The sequence below is a fragment of the Schistocerca cancellata genome, chromosome 9 (assembly GCF_023864275.1).
Source record: "Schistocerca cancellata isolate TAMUIC-IGC-003103 chromosome 9, iqSchCanc2.1, whole genome shotgun sequence".
Classification (NCBI taxonomy): Eukaryota; Metazoa; Arthropoda; class Insecta; order Orthoptera; family Acrididae; genus Schistocerca; species Schistocerca cancellata.
In genome coordinates this window covers 383,832,101-383,851,354 of record NC_064634.1, presented here as the reverse complement: position 1 = coordinate 383,851,354, position 19,254 = coordinate 383,832,101, and the positions used below count along the sequence as shown (strand labels likewise).

Below are 19,254 nucleotides of genomic sequence, written 5' to 3'. Positions count from 1 at the left end.
AAGGACGTCCGTGTTGTTATAGCCGTACGAGAACTGCGGGAAGGGAATTTCAAGAGTATGGGGAGAAGTTGGGTGAGATTTGTCGGAAATAGTGAAGCGAGAAGCGGCTGCATCGTAATAGATTGACACACACTGTGGTTTATTGAATGACTCCAAACGACGAAGGACGCCCTCGAACGTCGTGAAGTACAGGTGATTTAGAAAAGAATGACCTGATTTCAAAGGTCCCTATTTATTAATAGAAACACACTACAGACCTGGGGTAAAGTATTCACAGAATCTTCGTTTTCAGCAGTGCTATTACAAATGCTCTATGTCCACCACCAGCAGCACGATCATCATCTAGACGATTGTAAAATTCGTAATAAGCTTTACACAATGTATATGCTTTTCCAGAAGTTATGGTGACTTATTCTGTTCTTCACTTTTGTGTTAAGAGGTAGAAGGGAGATGAACACACTTTCAATCGCACATGTCGTATGTGGTCATATCTGGCGATCTCGGAGGCGAAGAACTCAGGGCAGTGTTTTGGGGTCCCGTGGGCCCTATCCTGCGTTGAGGCAGTGTTTCGTTGAGCAACTGACAGTGTAGTGGAGCTCTATCCTGTTAAAAAATGAAGCCTCCTGAAGTTGTGGAAAAAGCCAACTCTGCAGCGTTTGAAGATAGCTCAACGCGCGGGATCCCGAGACACAGCCTTGCATTCTTGGCCTCCAAGATCGCCAGATATGACACCATGCGATTTTTTCCCCCCGTACAGAGATATGCTAATGAACGTGTGTTCATCTCCTGTCTACCTTGTGACATAGAAGGAGGCAAGAACAGAACAACAACCCCCATAACTTATGTAACAGCATATTATTGTGTGAAGTTTATGACGAATTTAGCTATCGTCTAGATTTTGTTCGTGCTGTTGCATTTGTAATAGCGTAGCAAAAACTTGTAAGATTTTGTGTTCTGTAATTTCTCATATTTGTAGTAAGTTTTTATCAGTCAATTTGGAATTTTGAAGTCAAATCATTCTCTTTTAAACACAGTGTGTTTGCTGCGGTGTAGGAAATAATTTGAAGAGCGGCTGAAGTGAGCGCGTTGTATGCGGGCTGCGGTGTGGGATACCGCCATCAGCACGCGCGGGATGACGTCAGAGGGCACTTCACGCGGCGCGGCGCAGCGCGGATCTGCTATCGCTGACGTCAGCCACGGCCAGGGGGCGGGGACAGCCTGGGATGAGCCCCGACCTGTGCCGGCGCCTTGCCCCGCTGCAGCTGAGCGCCAGCATGCCGGCCAGGTGTGACGGCGGCGGCGTCAAGGCGCTGGACGAATTCTGGGGCGGCACGGCGCGACTCGGGCCATCGATTTGTGGCCTTATAAGGGAATAGGGTGCGTGGCATCCCCGGAGTACGTGAACCCGAGCCTCAACTTGCCGCTGCACGGCCTATTGATTTAGCGCCCGGCCCGATTCGCCTCTGTCGGTTTTGTCGCCTGTTTAGACATCTCACTTAATTCAGCTGCCGGGAAGGGGTGGAGTGTGGGGCTAGAGCTCTCTTTAATCTCGAAGTTAACCCTGTGGAACTTTGCCACTTAGGATTTTTAGACTATTTCTCTGCAGGAAAAATGAACACCCAAATTTCTCTGTGGCCGCTCTCATTTCTCTTATTTTATCACAGTGATCATTTCTTTCTTTGTAAGGTGGGTGGGAGTCAGTATATTATTTTGGCATTCAGAGGAGAAACACTTTTGTTGTAATTGCGTGAAAAGATTTTGCCACAACGAAAAACGCTTTTGTTGTAATGATGGCCACCCAACTCACTTATCGTATTTGTGACACTACTGTACTTCACAGAAATGAAAAGTGAGTTGTCCTCTTTAAACATCTGCAATGTCCACTGTGAATCCTATAGGGTAAGAATTCCATACTGCACACCAGTACTCCAGAAGACAGACGGAAGAACAAAAACACTTTGTGTTTCTCTTTCCCCACAGAATTTTCTATGTGGTGGTTCCAGTCGGTTTATGTTGTTTGTAGTTGTAACTGGTAAGAATTTAGCTGAAATGGCACACATTAAATTTGTGTTATCATCTAACTAAAATATGAAACTTTATAGTACAGCACTCATGTAGTGGACATCACATCTTCCTTTGTTAAACGTGAGCTGCCACTTCTTGCAACATGCAGTATTGTCTTCCTAATTTTTATAATGCATTTTGGTCATCTGTTGATTTTACTTCACAGTAAATTATAGTACCATCTGCAAAAAGGTCTGTTCAGATTGCCACCTAACTCATTTATATAAATTGCTCAAAAGAATTAGGGAAATACTGTTGAATCCTGCCTTGATGTCAAACGTGTAGTCTAGGAAGCCTGCCTTCTCAGATCATTAGACAACATTCAGATAAATCGTATTAATGAGTTTTATTACTAAATGAACAATGACAGTACTTAACTTCGACAATAACACAGAAGTGTCGGAAGCAAAGGGTGATAAGCAGATAAGAAATCTCTTCAGTATATATATATAAGTGAAGTAATATAGGTGACTCTTCTATTCAGGCCACTAACTGTGAAGCTTCTGTAGAACTGGGCAACGGTCAGTCGCGTCAAGTGCTTATGTTCTCTTTGCATAGAGGCTGCTGCTGTCGCTTTGTCATCCTGGGGAGGGTTCGGTCAGGGTGCAATTGGCTGACGGGTTCTTCACAGCCCTCTCTGCTCTCACGTTCCCGACTGGCGTGCCGGTGCTTGACTTTATGCCATAACAAATATGACTGTGAGTGTCTGCCCTAAATCCACTAAGCAATAATTGAGGACTGGGTAAGTTACCAGTTTGTATCGTTATCTTCCACAAATTAAGTGCATTACAAAACAACATTACATCCTCAGTCACTTATATGAAAAGAACTGAAATGACTGACAAGTATCAAAAACATCCCATCATCGTGGATGCTTTTCCCTGGACTTTTGAGAGCTTCCGTAATGTGTATGCCATCTGTGAGCTCTGTACAAGTCTGTCGAGTTAACCCTGTGGTATAAGTTCCCAGCCTTCAGAGAGCCCATGCAAGTGCTTGGAGAGTCTGTGGTGGAACAGGACGTCCACAAACATATCTGTCAAGCAGGCCCCACACATGCGAGATGGGATTTAGGTCGGGACTCAGCTCTGGCCATTCCATTACCTCAATGTCCAGGCTTTGCAACACATCCCTGCTGACACTCGCTACATGGCCACTACCAAATGCAGCAGCTGCCACATGGTTCAACAAGATCTGTTTGCTGTAGTGCCTGACAGTAAGGTGACTGTGGACAAGGAGATCCACAGTCAGCACAGGATCCCCACAATGTAACAGAAACATAGACAACTCTATTTGCTGGACAACATTTGGCAGGTACTGCTCACCATGTACCTCTGCACATGAATACAGCTATCACCTTGCATTGAAGGTATCTTCACTCATCTGTGAATAATGTATTTCACCAATGAAGTAGCTGTCACTTAGTGTGAGAATGGCAGGTCTGAAGACAAGCTGCAAGATGTTGTCATGTCCAGCAGAGTACTTAAACAGAATGCCTCTGCTTGAACACGATACCTCCGTTGTAAGGTCCTTTCTCGTCACCTGTTCTTTACAGTCTTATTGGACACAGCGGCTCCTATGGCCCACCTGAGGTCATTTTGCAGTGCTGACGGTATCCGTATGATGCAGAGATAGCCAGACATCAGTCATTACATGTAGTTGTAATACGTCAGCAGCCTTGTCCAGCTCATCTTGTGTATTGGGTGCCTCAATGTAGCATGTTCACAACCTGTGGGTGATGCCCAGTGTGTCATTTGCATCTGCAGTAACATGACAGAATGTCCATTCTTTTGAGATAAAACTGACTACCCTTGTGCAACTTATCCTGAGTCAAGATGTCGCATTGCATATTCTTGGTTTAATACAATGCCCCCCCCCCCCCCCCCAATGCGGTTCCAGGCGTTAGAATAGGACCGAGGTATTCCTGCCCACCGTAAGAGGCAACAAAAACGAGTCTCATATGTTTTGGCCTTGATGTGATGGTCCCCTGTAGGGTTTGACCTCCATTTTTCAAAATTTTCTCGAAGAGTGCCTTACATGGTGCATAGTGTCCATCGTGCACTGAGATCTTTCACATCCTTGATCAATGTGGATCTTCACTTCCACTCATTCTCCAGCTGTAGGGTGAGGTCACTCTCCTGGGTGAGTTTTCTTCCATCATCTGTGCAGTATCGTTTTCTGTGCTGTCAACGATAATGGACTTCTTAGCTTGTTTGCGCCAGATGTCCAGCATGGTAGCCAGTCCATTGTGGTGTGGCTGCCATGTACCCTGTTGGTTGTAGCCCCCTGACCACACAGAGATTGATCTGCTGATGCCTGTGCCATTAAGTCCCCACGTATGCCAAGGAGTAGATGCCCATTACCCAGGAGCATCGGGACTCCCAGCAATTGCCATCCTGTCAGGTGGCCTTTGCTGCCGCTGGGTGATGCCCGTGGGGAGGGCCCCTGATCGGAGTGGATGCCGTCAGGCCAGATGGCACACCATGAAGCATAGTAAATCATCTCTTGCTGGTGATTAAACACCAGCAGTCTCTAAGCAATCAAGGTCTAACTTCAGTGTTAAGAAATATGACCCTCCTCAGCTATAAGGGATATTACAGGAACTGTAGCGACAACAATAATGTGGCGGGTGGAGTTTGCATCTATGTCCTGAATTCAGTATGTAGTGAGCTTGTGCCCCTTCAAACCCCTCTTGAAGCTGTGGCTGGCAGGATAAGAACAATGCAGGAAATAACTGTCTGCAATGTATATCTTCCTCCAGATGACCTGAACATATTGGCTACACTGATTGATCAACTCCCTAAACCTTTCCCACTTCTGGGAGATTTTAATGTGCAATAACTCCTTAGTTTGGGTGAGGTAAGGAGGTCGAAAATTTACTATGACAACTCGACCTCTGTCTCTTAAATACAGGTTTACAGGTGCCCCCACACTTTCCACTATGGCACGTGGCCTATATTCAGCCATTGATCTCTTGGCTTGAGTCCTGGCCTTCTCCCATATATCCACTGGAGAGCAAATGATGACACGTGTGGCAGTGACCACTTCCCCACCTTCCTGTCACTCCCCTGGCGTCATGCCCACGGATGCCTGCCCAGATGGGCTTTAAACAAGGCAGACTGGGAAGTCTTCCCTTCTGCTGCCACCACTGAATCTCCCCCACATGGAGCCATCGATTTTTTTCGTTGAGCAGGTCACTAAGATTGTTTGTGCGGCGGAAAAGGCGATACTTCGTTCTTTACGGTGCCCCCGGCGAAAGACAGTCCCTTGGTGGCCGGCAGAAGTCGCTGAGGCTATTAAAGAGTGTCAGCAAGCTCTATAGTAACATAAGCGACACCCTTCCCTAGACCACCTAATAGCCATTAAGCGGCTCTGTGTTCGCGTTCGCCAGCTTATAAAACGACAGAAACAGGAGTGTTGAGAGAGGTACATGTCGACCATTGGGTGCCATACATCATCTTGCCAAGTCTGGATGAAGATCAGATGTCTTTTTGGGCATTAACATTAATGATGTGTTACCTAGTGACGCAAATGCGATTGCCGAGCACTCTGCTTAGCACTATGCTCGAGCCAACCCCCCCCCCCCCCCCCCCAGCCTTTCACACCCTCAAATGGCGGATGGAAAGGAAAGTCTTCTTGTTCACTACACGCTACGCCTATAACACCCCATTTCCAAAGTAGGAGCTCCTCAGTGCCCATGCATATTGCCCCAACACAGCTCCTGGGCCAGATCGAATCCACAGACAATTGATTAAACATCTCTCATCTGACTACAAGTGACATCTCCTTATCATCTTCAACCGGATCTGGTGGGGTGGTGTCTTTCCATTGCAGTGGTAGGAGAGCACCATCATTCTGGTGCTCAAACCTGGTCAAAACCCACTTGATGTTGAAAGCTACCAGCCCCACCGCCTCACCATCTTTCTGTGTAAGCTGCTGGAACATACGGTGCATCAGTGGTTGGGTTGGGTCCTGGAGTTACGTAGCCTACTGGCTACATGTCAGGGCATCTTCCATCAGGGTCGCTCTACCACTGATAATCTTGTCCCCCTCGAGTGTGCCATCTGAACAGACTTCTCCAGATACCATCATCTGTTTGCCATCTTTTTTACTTACATAAAGCATACGACATGACCTGGTGACGTCATATCCTTGCCACATTGTATAAGTGGGGTCTCCGGGGCCCGCTCCCAATTTTCATCGAAAGCTTCCTGTCACTCTGTACTTTCCCTGTCCAAGTCGGTGCCTTCCATAGTTCCCCCTGTATTCAGGAGAATGGCATTCCGCAGGGCTCCGTACTGAGTCTCTATTTTTCGTGGCTATTAATGGTCTAGCAGCAGTTGTAGGGCCATTGGTCTCACCTTCTCTGTATGCAGATGACTTCTGCATTTCGTACTGCTCCTCCAGTACTGACGTTGGGAGCGGCGCCTGCAGGGAGCCATTCACAAGGTGCGTTCATAGGCTCTAGACCACGGCTTCAAGTTTTCAGCCACGAAGTCATGTGCCATGCATTTCAGTCGGCGTTGTGCCATTCATCCAGAATCAGAATTTTACCTTAATGACGATCCACTCACTGTACTGGAGAAATATCGATTCTTAGGACTGGTTTTTGACTACCTATTGACTTGGTTACTTCACCTTCGTCAGCTTCAGCGGCAGTGCTGGCAGCGCCTCAATGCCCTCTGCTGCCTGAGCAGCAACAACTGGGGTACAGATTGCTCTACACTGCTGCTGCTCTACAGAACTCTTGTTCAATCTCACTTTGACCATGGGAGTCTGGTTTACGGTTCAGCTGCGCCCTCAGCGTTGCATTAACTCGACCCAGTGCACCACTGTGGCATTTGCCTAGCGATGGGACCTTTTAGAACGAGTCCGATGACAATTGTCCTGTTGGAGGTCGGAGTCCCTCCATTGAAGGTTAGGCATGCACAACTGCTCGCCACTTATGTTGCACACGTTCGTAGTTCTTCTGCGCATCTGAATACAGTCTCCTTTTCCCAACCATGGCAGTTCATCTCCTGCTTCAGTGGCTCAGGTCAGGGCTTAAGATTGCAGTTCGCATCCGGTCCCTTTTGTCTGAACTGGAGTCCTTTCTGTTTCCACCTCTCCTCGACGTCCATTCACGTACACCTCCGTGGTGGACACCTAGGCTGCAGATTCTTCTGGACCTTTCACATGGCCCTAAGGACTGTTAACCCTGCGGCTCTCTGCTATCACTTCCTCTCGATTCTTGACATGTACTGGGACTATGAAGTGGTTTACACCGATGGCTGATGGTCTCAAATGCTTTGTGTATATTCATGGAGGACATATTGAACAGCACTCCTTGCCATATGGCAGATGGCACGCTGGCCAAATAGGCTACGTGGAAACTGCTTCTGGAGATGGGCATCTCCGAAACTGACCTACGTTCTGTCTTACACCGCACGGTTTTTCGGCTTTGGGAGACCTAATGGCATGACAGTACAAACAACAAACTGAGTGTCATTAAGGAGACTACAAACGCGTGGAAGTCTTCCATGCGGTCCTCTCACAGCGAATCAGTTGTCCTCTGCCGGCTCCACATTGGCCATATGTGGCTAATGCATGGTTACCTCCTCCATCACGAGGACCCACCTCTGTCACTGACAGTCGTCCACCTCTTGCTGCACTGCCCACTTTTAGCCGCTCTGCGGCAGACTTTCAACTTTCCCAGCACCCTACCTTCAATATTGGACGACAATGCCTCAGCAGCAGCTTTCATTTTCATTTTATTCGTGAGGGTGGGTTTTATCATTTGATCTAAGTTTTAGTGCATGTCCTTTGTCCCTCTGTGCCCTCCACCTTAGTGCTTTTAGGGTGGAGGTTTTAATGTGTAGCAGAGTGGCTGGCTTCTCCCTTTTATTCTCATGGCCAGCCAGCCATGGTAATGTGCTCTCTTGTTTTGATTTCTGCTACATGTTTCTGGCCTCTCTCTGTGGTTTTCTTGTCCAATTTTGTCTATTTTAGTGTTTCTTGCACTTCTGTCATTCTTGTGGTTTTCTCCTTCCTTCTACCTGGGTTTTGTATGTCTCGATTATTTTGCTCCCACCCTAGTGGAATTATTTTACATGATTTTAAACATGGCTGCGGCAGCAACTGTTAAAATTCTTCACAATAAAGGATGACAGCCAAAAACAGTTGCAGGATAAAATTTATTAAAATTCTTGACCAAGGTTTCGGTACATATAAATATACCTTCATCAGAAGTAAAACTTCTAAAATTACATCATGCAATGGAGAGTAATAAAAACAATTATGCCAAAGGCGTCGTCAGTAATTAAAACATCATCTACATGTTGTACAAATGGAGATGATGTTTTAATTACTGACGACGCCTTTGGCATAATTGTTTTTATTACTCTCCATTGCATGATGTAATTTTAGAAGTTTTACTTCTGATGAAGGTATATTTATATGTACCGAAACCTTGGTCAAGAATTTTAATAAATTTTATCCTGCAACTGTTTTTGGCTGTCATCCTTTATTGTGAGGAATTATTTTAATAGGAACGAGGGACCAATGACCTAGCAGTTTGGTCCCTCCCTCCCTCTTTTAAACCAACCAACCAACCAATACAATATCCACGAATAACTGCCACCTGTGTACTTTACTGAAAAATGCTGGGACACAGATATTCACGTTCTTAAGAGCCGCCTAACACTGGAATTCACAATGCAGCCAATAGATGACACATGATTTTAATTGTTGTACATGGAAGTGCAGGTCTCAAGCTATGCAACGAGACTACAGGTACTGCCTGTATCAAAATAGATTTAACACAGTGGACATTGATATATGTATTCCCCTAGTAGTTTTGAACAGTGTACATTAAGAGCAGTAGATCTTGAACATCTGGGTATCCAAGATATAACTTTGGTTCCACTACATGACTTCCCTCAAGTTATTACAAACCATCACCTTTCTGACTGAAGAGACCCTCAGTGTGCCCTTTGTTAATACGGGGATCAAACTAAATATTATGAAAACCTTGATGCAAATGTCAGATTGTTTTTAGGCTTGTGTGTTCTGTGCTGGTGTACTAGAACATCTCATATTTCTGATCTACCAAGTGGTGGCAAGTTGTTGGTGCCCTGTTTGTTGGTACATCTTTAGCAATAGCCTAAATTCTACCGGGTCGCCCACAAGTTTTGTAATGGTGTCAGGATAGCATGCAGACTACATGGGAAAACATGCCCCGGAAAGTTCAATTTTTCCTCCACAGTTGCAGTTATCAGATAGACAATTACCAAACAAAGAATGCTGAGCTCAAACTATGTCTAAGAGAAAAACATTAATAAACCCATTGCAGCCATAACTGTCATATGAAATATGGGTGGTGGAGAGTAGTTAGCAGTTGATGCCACATTAACAATAATATCAACAGAGATGAAACAACAGCCCAGAATCTTGGCATTTGCCTAAACCACTTTTGGATGCAATTGTAAACCTACATCTGGATGGTAGAATGAGGATTTGAAATGTGCTCCTCTAGAATGGGATTCCAGTGTTGTAACAACTGTGTCATGTCGTGCACTCATTTGTGCTACAGCTGCTTTGTCATATCTTCTGTAAAACCAGTGAATGCAAAATGAGTGTCACCTGTGATAGGAGTGGCACAAAACTGGGAATATCTGTCAATGAAATCATGTAATGTAGGATACACACTTGGGGGTCAGACATTCCTGACTGTAAATAGTACCTTATTATTTTCAAATATAGACATATTTTTGTGGCATGGTTATATCAGCACCCTAAAGAAACCAGTGTTTCCATTCACAATGTTCTTTATTTTTGTATTGTTTGCAACACAGTCACATGAGAATTTCACAATGTTGTAGCCAGTTTCAACCTGCAAGTTGACTAACAGACTAAAGACACATGCAGTATGTGGTATCCATTGCATTATCAACAATAGTCAGTCCAACAGAAACTACTTTTAGCATGTGCCTTTAGCGCGAAAATGAAAGCTGGCTGGTTCAAACTGGCCACAACATTGTAAATAATATATTTCACTTTTTCCAAATTGAGAATATTTTCATCATTTCTTTGCACATTAATTCAGTGTGCCATTTTTCTGCTCTGGAAGGAGTGTATTGGCTTTAGCAAAGAATAGGTTCTCCTCACTTCAATTTAGCATAATTCATGGAGCAAAAGTCAGGTACATTTTGGCTCAATGAATGTATTAATATTGTTGGACACAGTGATTTTTGTCCTGTAGTCTTCATGTTGGACTAATATTACCATCGTGCTGAGTTCTCTTTTCTCTATTATCTAGCAGCAGTGGCAATGTAACTTCACATACAGGTATTCACATCTGTGAAAACAGCAGTTACCTCAGTAAATCCCCAACTCCTTTTTTGAAACTATCCTGTTTGTTATATTGGTCATTTGAAGGAAAGGAGCCACTACTATAACAATTATTAAAATTTCACAGTTGAAACACAGGTGCTGCTCTGATTTCCCTTTATTTTTTTGTGACTTGACATATCATTAATTAAAATGGAAGCTCACAAGCAAAAGAGGAATAGCCCCTTGAACTGGTTGACAAAAATGACAGTTCAGATACTTCATAGAAATGCTTATGTATTTTGGTGAAACTTTCTCTTGCTGAAAAATCTGTGCACTCACTGCTGCAGCAAAATGTTGGCTTTAGCCAGATCATGGATCATGGTGGTTGTAAACCCGCCCCCCCTCCCCCCCAAAATAAATAAATAAATAAATAAATAAATAAATACACCTTGGAATTCATGTAATGGCCTTCACAAACTTCAGAAGGCAACAGATTATATCAGAAAATTGAAAATACAAAGAGAATATTTATGGTTACAATCATTCACTCTGAAAACCCCGGTTTGATGCTGCTGCTACTATTATTATTATTATTATTATTATTATTATTATTATTATCATCATCATCATCAAGTTAACTACTGAACCTATGCTGTTCATTGATGCACATCTGTTGTTGATAAACTTGTAAAATGCAAAACAGCTTATTGATTTGTAATATGCAAATTTTTTTTTTTTTTTAGATCTGATGAACTTTTTGTGCACACATCTTGCTAACAGATTTATTTTATTTCTCTTCCAGTAAAGTTCCAGCCTTTATAAGGCTACTTGCACCAAAGGGCTCTCTAGAAATTCATGAAGAGGCATGGAATGCTTATCCCTATTGCAAAACAGTCATATCTGTAAGTATAAGATCTGTAGTCTCTTTCTGTGAGATATATATACATCTGTGTGTGTGTGTGTGTGTGTGTGTGTGTGTGTGTGTGTGTGTGTGTGTGTGTGTGTGTGTGTGTTGTGTTGTGGTGTAAAAAGTAATTTAATTTTTTTCTTCCAGTGTTTCAGCTCAATTAGAATAGTCTGTGAGAAATGTATAGGAAGGTAGCGAAAAGAGTAATTTGCCATGAACAATTCACTTAAAGGATTATTCTCATCAGAATCTGCAGCAGGACAAACATCAAGAACAGTAATCGAGGTACACATACTGAAGCCACAAGTAGGAAATGAAGAGGTAGAGAAAGTATTTGAGGATGTGTAATGTGGTATGTAAAGGGAGATGACAATCTTAATACTTGTGAGGAATATGAACACTGTTGTAGGGAACAGTGTTAAGAACATATTTAATAGAGAATACTATCTTGGCAGCATGTATGAGAAAGGAGAGGAGCTCCTTAAGTTCTGCAATAAATTGTGACTAGTGTAGCAAATGCACTGCTCAAGAATTAAGAGGAAGTGGTGTAGGCATAGTGCTCTGATTGGAAAAGATGTAAGGTGAGGATGCAGTCTTTCTGACATATTTAGTATGCCTACATCTACATCATACTTTGAGAGCTACCTAATGGTGTGTGTGATGGAGGGTACTTCTGGAACCACTAACAGATCTCCCCCACCTCCTTCCCTGTTCCACTCCAGATGGAGCATGGGAGCAGTGATTGTCAGTAATCTTCTGTATTACCTATAATTTCTCGAATTTTTACATCATGTTAATTTCATGAGGTGCATGTGGGAGGAAGTAATAGGTTTTCTGACTCTTTCTAGAAAATACTCTCTCAAAATTACAATGTTAAACCTTTCTCCTTGATGCACAATGCTTCTCTTGTAGTGTGTGCCACTGGAGTTTGTTGAACATCTTTGTGATACGCTCGTGCCGGCAAATGATCCCGTGGTGAGTTGCTTCGCTCTTCGTTGGAGCTTCTCTATATCCTCTATCAGTCCTACCTGGTAAGAGTCCCAGGTTCACCAAAATGCTAAAGACTTTGTGGAACAATTGGCTTGTAAGCCACCTCCTTCATGGACGGAGTTAAATTTCTTTAGCAGTCTTCATTTAAATCTGTCTAGCATCTGCATTTCCTACTATTTTTTTTATGTGGTCATTCCATTTAAGTTTGCTCTGGACAGTTATACCTAGATATTTTACAGTAGTTGTTGTTTCCAGCAGTTTCTCATAAATAGTGTAGATATACAGTAGTGAATTCCTTTTCCTATGTTTATGCAATATATTACATTTATTTACATTAAGGGTCAACTGCCAGAGCCTGCACTATTATCAGTCCTCTGCATGCCACTCCGAAAATCAGTACTGTCTTGTGGTGTTGCTACTTTTGTACAGACAACTGCATTGTCTGCGAACAGTCTTAAAGAGCTCCTGATATCTTATACTAGATCATTTACATACATTGTAAATAGTAAAGGTCCTGTCACAATTGCACTTCCCTGGAGTATTCCCAAACTTACCTTTACATCTGTTGATTTTGTTGTGTTAAAAATGACTTGAGTTCTATCTGCAAGGAAGTTGTGAATTCAGTGGCAAATCTGGTCCAGTACTCAGTAAGCTCGTATTTATTTCACTGAACGGCAGTGCACGATGGTGTCAAAATGCCTTCCTGAAGTAAAGGAACACAGATTCAGCTTGCGTTGTCTATGGCACTTTGGATGTTGTGGAGGAACAGTCAGCAGAGTTTTACAAGATCCTTGTTTGTAGAATCCATGTTGATTTTTGCAGAGGAGTTTTTTGTTCTCCAAAAAGTCAGAATTCTTCGGCAGAATACATGTTCCATAATGCTACAAAAGATTGATGTTGCTGATACAGGCCTGTAATTGTGTGCATGTGGCCTGCACTTTTCACTAGTCACTAGGCATCCTTTATTGCTGCAGCAATCTAGGACAGACTGTTGCTAGAAGGAAAGCAAGTTCTTTAATATGACCTCCATAGAATATTACAGGTATATCATCTGGTCCTGATGCCTTTCCACTGCTAAACTATTGTAGTTGCTCTTCTATTTCATGATTGGTTATCTCGGTATCTGCCATTTTGACATTCGTACAAGGATTGAAAGGAGAGACCATGTTCCAATCACTCAGGTGAAATAATTGTGAAAGAGTCAATTCAGTTCTTCAGACTTCTCAGTGCTATCTAACGTTCGATGCCAGTATGGTAACTGGATGAGTGAATAGATGATTTTGACCTATTCTCTCACTTTATATAAGACCAAAACCTCTTAGGATCCATTGAAAAAGTATTTAATGAAATGAAAGTTCAGGAGTGGGATTAAAATTCAGGGTGAAAGATGATCAACGATAAGTTGTTGATGGCACTCCTCTGCTGTCCTCTGTGAAAATGAGAAAGAATTGCAGGACGTGTTGAATGGTATTAACAGTCCCATGAACACATAGTATGGACTGAGAGTAAGTCAAAGAAAGATGGATATAATGAGGAGTAGCAGAAAGGAGATTGGCCATAAAATTTACATCAAAATTAGAGATTACATAGTAGACAAAGTGGAGCAATTTTGCTTCTTCAGCTGGATATGAGAAGCATTCTAGCACAGAAAAAGAGCATCCTCACTACAAGAAATACTCGTATCAACCAAAGGCCCTACTTTGAGAAACATGCAGCCTGGAGCACAGAATTATATGGAAGTTAATCGTGGGCAGTGAGAGACCAGGGAAAGAAGATAACGGAGGTGTTTGAGATGTGGTGTTACGGAATGATGCTGAAAATGAAGTGAACTGATAAGAAATGAAGTTCTTTGCAGAATTGGCAGGCATAGAATTGTGTGGAAAACACTGACTAAAAGAAAGTACAGGATGATAGGACATGTTAAGATATCGGGGAATAATCTTCACAATACTAGAGGGAGCCATATTGGGCAAAAAGCTGTAGGATGAAAGAGAGATTGGAAAGTATCCAACAAGTAAGTGAGGAGAGAAGGTGCAAGTGCTACTCCTAGGTGAAGAGGTTGGGAAGGAGGGGAGCTGTAGTAGGCTGAATCACATCAGTTGGTAGACTGAATATTTTTCTAAAGGATAACGTAATACATTTGAAGATGATTTTTAGCTTTTTTATGGTGTCTGCCTATGCAGCTGTGGAGCACTCCTTTGATATAAATATCAGAAATTTGGAATATTACATAGACTTCCATTCAGGATGCTTTAATTGGTAATAGTAATTGAATGGGGAAAGTAGTAGTGCAGCAAGTTTTAGACTGAAATATTAAATTTGTAATAGAGTATCTATATATGTTGATCACGTGGCAAGTAATTAGATGTTGGTGTTGCAATACTTGGCATAATGACATGCTGCTTTCCCCATAGCAGAAAAAGCAGTGGAACAAATAAAATACACTTAGTATGGCTTTACTTGGAAGAGCAGGACAGTGAATATAGTATTTTATTCTGTCGCAAGAAAGAAATATTGCACTATTTTCAGTATCCAGCAGGAGAAGCAGCTAGGATGTTTAAATTGATTTATTGTTATATTTTCACTTATATAGAGTGAACAACTGTAAATAAGAAAGTTTTTATTGTGTGTCATTGAGAAAATGATGATATGATTGATAAAAAACAATGTGCATTTGGTGTCAGAAGGTTCATTTTTCCCCTCTGTTTGCAGTCCTTGCTTTATTCCTCCCAGAATCAGTTGCAGAACTTCACTTGCCTTGCCCTATTTTCTCCATGTTCTTCACCCCTCATCCTGTAGTCACTTTTACTTCACCTCTGAAGGAAGGAAATCTTGGACCTGAAAAGCTGAAATCTGATACCATTTGTGTAAGCCATCTCAAGTACACACCACTAAGACTTTTTAAAATTTGTTGTTCTTTCCTGGCTGCTTCTTCTGTCAGATAGAATGCTTTGAGATTTGTTTAAATTATGTCATTTTATTTTTCAAATTTCAGAATCCTCATTACATGAAAGAAAAGTTTCTCCTGGTAATTGAAACATTGCACGTGGGAGACAAAGGTGACCAACACAATGTGAGTGAAATGCTTTGTGGCAAGCTGTTTCTCTATTTTTGTGTGCTTCTTTTGTCCACAGGTTCTGAAGTTAAGAAGTCTGCTGTTCTTTCTCACCTGCATTCCCATTTTTCATGTTCCTTCAAATATATTTTCCCACTAATTGTGCCGTGGTGTTCTTTGTTTCTGTTTTTCATCATGCTTACTTCAAACTGCTGTTGGTGGTGGCAAACAGAATCCTGGCTACATGAAAGAGAATTTCATCATTGTTATAGAATCATTACATTTAGGAGACACGGGACATCAGAATAACGTAAGTTAGGGGTTGTTAATACATTGTAGACTTTCATTAGTTACCATGCATTGTAAACCATATTTTCCCCTTAACTTTAATGCATGATGGCTAGTGATGTAGAATGTGATATAATAATATTTACTGTTTGTTGTGTTAATATTTACTAGAAATTGGTTGTAGGAAGTGGTTGTGGTGGTGGTTGTTACGGTAGAGGTACTACTCTTAATGAAACTTGGAACAATCTGTGCTTTTTGTAAAACTTAACATGTAATTTTTACAGTAAAATTATCTTCGCACTTACAGTATTAATTCTCTTGCACTTCTGCATTTTTCCACTCTTAGGAGAGACTGACTACTCAAAATAGCTTCAACCAGTGTACAAAAATGCTAGATAAAATAGTGAAAATTCTCTTGCTATGGTGTCTTATTTCCTTACCTTTTAATTGTTTTAGAGACTTTGATTTTTTTGTTTTCCTCCCACATTTCTATGATAACTGGATAGTACTATTGTAATAACACTTTTTAGAGATATTTTTACTTCCCCATTAAAACTTTGTCAGTTGCTAGTGTCATAGCAAGTGTCAGGAAAATCTGGTTAACCTGGGTGCGATCCTTTTGAAATAAATTCAGTCTTACCGCTTTGACGAGTTCGTATACCAGCAGCAAGGCTGAGATTGCTTCCCAAACGAATACTGAAGGCATTGTTGTTAATGAAATGAAATGAGCGTATGGCATCGTTGGCCCGGAGGCCCCTATTCGGTGAAGTTCGGTCGCCAAATGCAAGTCTTATTTCATTCGATACCACATTAGGCGACTTGCGTGTCAGTGATGAAGATGAAATGATGATGAGGGCAACACAACACCCATTCCCTGAGCGGAGAAAATCTCCAACCCGGCCGGGAATCGAACCCCGGCCCGCTTGCATGGGGAGCGAGCAAGTTACCACCCAGCTAATTAGGCAGACATTGTTGTTAATGAGAAGTACTCAGTGCCATAATGATGAAACATGGTTTTAATAGTGAGGTGAGAATAGTATCTAATTTTGGAGAAAAACCTTATAGGGTTTACAATGAGTAGGAGTGTAAACATTGTAGCAGTAGCACTCCGTCTTCAGGCCACAAGTGGCCCATCGGGACCATACGACCGCCGTGTCATCCTCAGATGAGGATGCGGATAGGAGGGGCGTGAGGTCAGCACACTGCTCTCCCGGTTGTTATGATGGTTTTCTTTGACCGGAGCTGCTACTATTCGGTCGAGTAGCTCCTCAATTGGCATCACGAGACCGAGTGCACCCCGAAAAATGGTAACAGCACATGGCGGCTGGAAGGTCACCCATCCAAGTGCCAGCCACGCCCGACAGCGCTTAACTTTGGTGATCTTACGGGAACCGCTGTATCCACTGCGGCAAGGCCGTTACACAGTGTAAACATACACCTGTTGAAATGTGTGTATGCCATTGACTCCTGATAATGTGCTGAAAAGTAAAGATACATTATGATGTCAAGACATTTCGACTTCTAGATGCAGTTTTTCTGAGTAAGAAGCAACTGACTGTCATGACCTTGTCAATTCTTGAAATGTGAGTGGCAATGTATTGTACAAACTTCACATATAATTATGGGGATTTTCTGCAAATCGATTTTAACTTTAATAAAAGCTACTGTAAGGAGAAAACATGTTACAGTATTTTATTAATGAAGGAATGAGTGCCTGCACACTTCCTCCTACTGCTATACTCTCACCCTCATCTGTGAACATTCTACAACTTCTTCTATAGATACTCTCTGTTCACTGGTCACTGTTCTCTCTCTCTCTCTCTCTCTCTCTCTCTCTCTCTCTCTCTCTTCCTCTCTCTCTCTCTCTCTCTCTCTCTCTCTCTCTCTCTCTCTCTCTAAATAATGTTAAGCATGAGAAATAAATAATTAATATGTATTAAAACTGTCCAAGGAAAAGCACTTTGTATGGCCTATTTTAGATTTTTAGATAATATGCTGTAATTATGAAGAATAAATAAGTAAAAATAAAAACTCACTGTTCCCTGGTTTCTGTAAGTCACAGCTTGTGACCAAACCCTATCTTCGTTTTGTTTGTTATACAACACAGAAAATCTTAACCTGTTAATCAATTACATTACCATACTGCACCCTCTGTGTACTTCAGCATTTCTCAGTTCAGCCAAACTGGGCACTCCCGCCTACCTCACTAACTTCTACAATAGTCTAATTGTAGAAGTGTTCGCTAACTGTTTATGGTTTTAAACGTTTGAGCTGTGTATGTTTTTTTTTCAGGTTACTATGCTTGTGGTTACATTCATATAATCTTCGCGTAATTTGAGACCAGTTTTTGGCAGATTACATTCAAAACGGGGCAAGCAGTTGCCTGTTTCCTAACCGTGTTGTTGTAAAAGTGTACTAGTCTTTTGGTTGTCATCTTGAGATTGTCATAAAATTCGTGACATTTCGAGCTTATAGCTTTCACTGTAAAAGGAGAGCAAGTATCTGTTTTTAATCATATTGTATCATCAAATTGTACTATTCTGATTTTTTACTGTCAATACATAGTAGTGGAAGTATTTCTCTTTGTTTACTTCTTAATGTTCATCTGAAAGGGAGATTGAAGATACTACTTTCCATAAGCAGAATCATTGCATTTTCTGTGTGAAGAAAAGATTATCCATTTTTAATTGTTATTTGTGTAATTTCAACCAAAACAACCAAAGAAACACACTACAAATATCAGAACATGTCATTCAAATAAGTTTTTACACCTACAGCTATATACATACATCTTAAGCCACCATATGATGCCTAGCAGAGGGTACCGTGTACCACTATTCCTCACTTCCTTTCCTGTTCCACTGAGGGAAAAATGACTGCCTGGACGCCTCCATACAAGCCCTAATCTCTCTAATCTTACCTTCATAGTCCTTACATGAAATGTACATTGGCGGCAGCAGAATCGTTCTGCTGTCAGCTTCAAATGCTGATCACCGAAACTTGCTTAATAGTGTTTCGCAGAAAGAATGTTGGCTTCCCTCTGGGAATTCCCACTTGAGTTCACAAAACACCTCTGTAATACTCGTGTTAATTGAGCCTGCCGCTAAAAAATCTAGCAGTATGCCTAGACCTCTCTACTACCAACCTTACATGCTCGTTCCATTTCATATCACTTTGGAATGCTAAACCTAGATATTTAATCGATGTGACTCTCAAGCTGCACCATACTATCATTGTATTTGAACATTATGGCATTATTTTTCGTACTCATCTCCATTAACTTATATTAGCCTACATTCATCACGCCAACTAGAAATTTTGTCTAAGTCATCTTGTGTTCTCCGATAGTCACTAAACGACAATACCTAGACCTAACAACTCCTTTAGTTGCTTCTCTATTCCAATGATGACTATTATAATGTCCTGCCTACGACGGTATGTTAGTCTGATCCTTGAACATACATCATTTCTTAAATGTAAGATTTAAAAGCTTTGGTTTTACTTTGCTGTCTTCTGTTGCCACAACATACTTGTCAAAGAGTGACTTAAGAGGAGCCTTTGACCCACTCAGTGATTTTATGTAAGACCAGAATTTTCTCATGATGTTGCCAACATGTTTTGGTAAGATGTGATGGTGGTAGTT

General features: G+C 41.8%; 1 protein-coding gene across 2 annotated transcripts in view; it reads left to right on the top strand.

Moving 5' to 3' along the window:
* Nucleotides 1-19,254, top strand: part of LOC126100323 (phosphatidylinositol transfer protein alpha isoform) — a 180,496-nt gene that overhangs the window by 148,694 nt on the left and 12,548 nt on the right. Inside the window, exons 4-5 of one of the 2 annotated variants that reach the window (XM_049910937.1) lie at nucleotides 11,174-11,273; nucleotides 15,556-15,633. In XM_049910937.1, coding sequence (XP_049766894.1) covers nucleotides 11,174-11,273; nucleotides 15,556-15,633 — 178 coding nt within the window. Of the gene's footprint in view, nucleotides 1-11,173; nucleotides 11,274-15,263; nucleotides 15,342-15,555; nucleotides 15,634-19,254 lie in introns of both variants that reach the window. The other variant, XM_049910936.1, reaches the window with a different exon arrangement.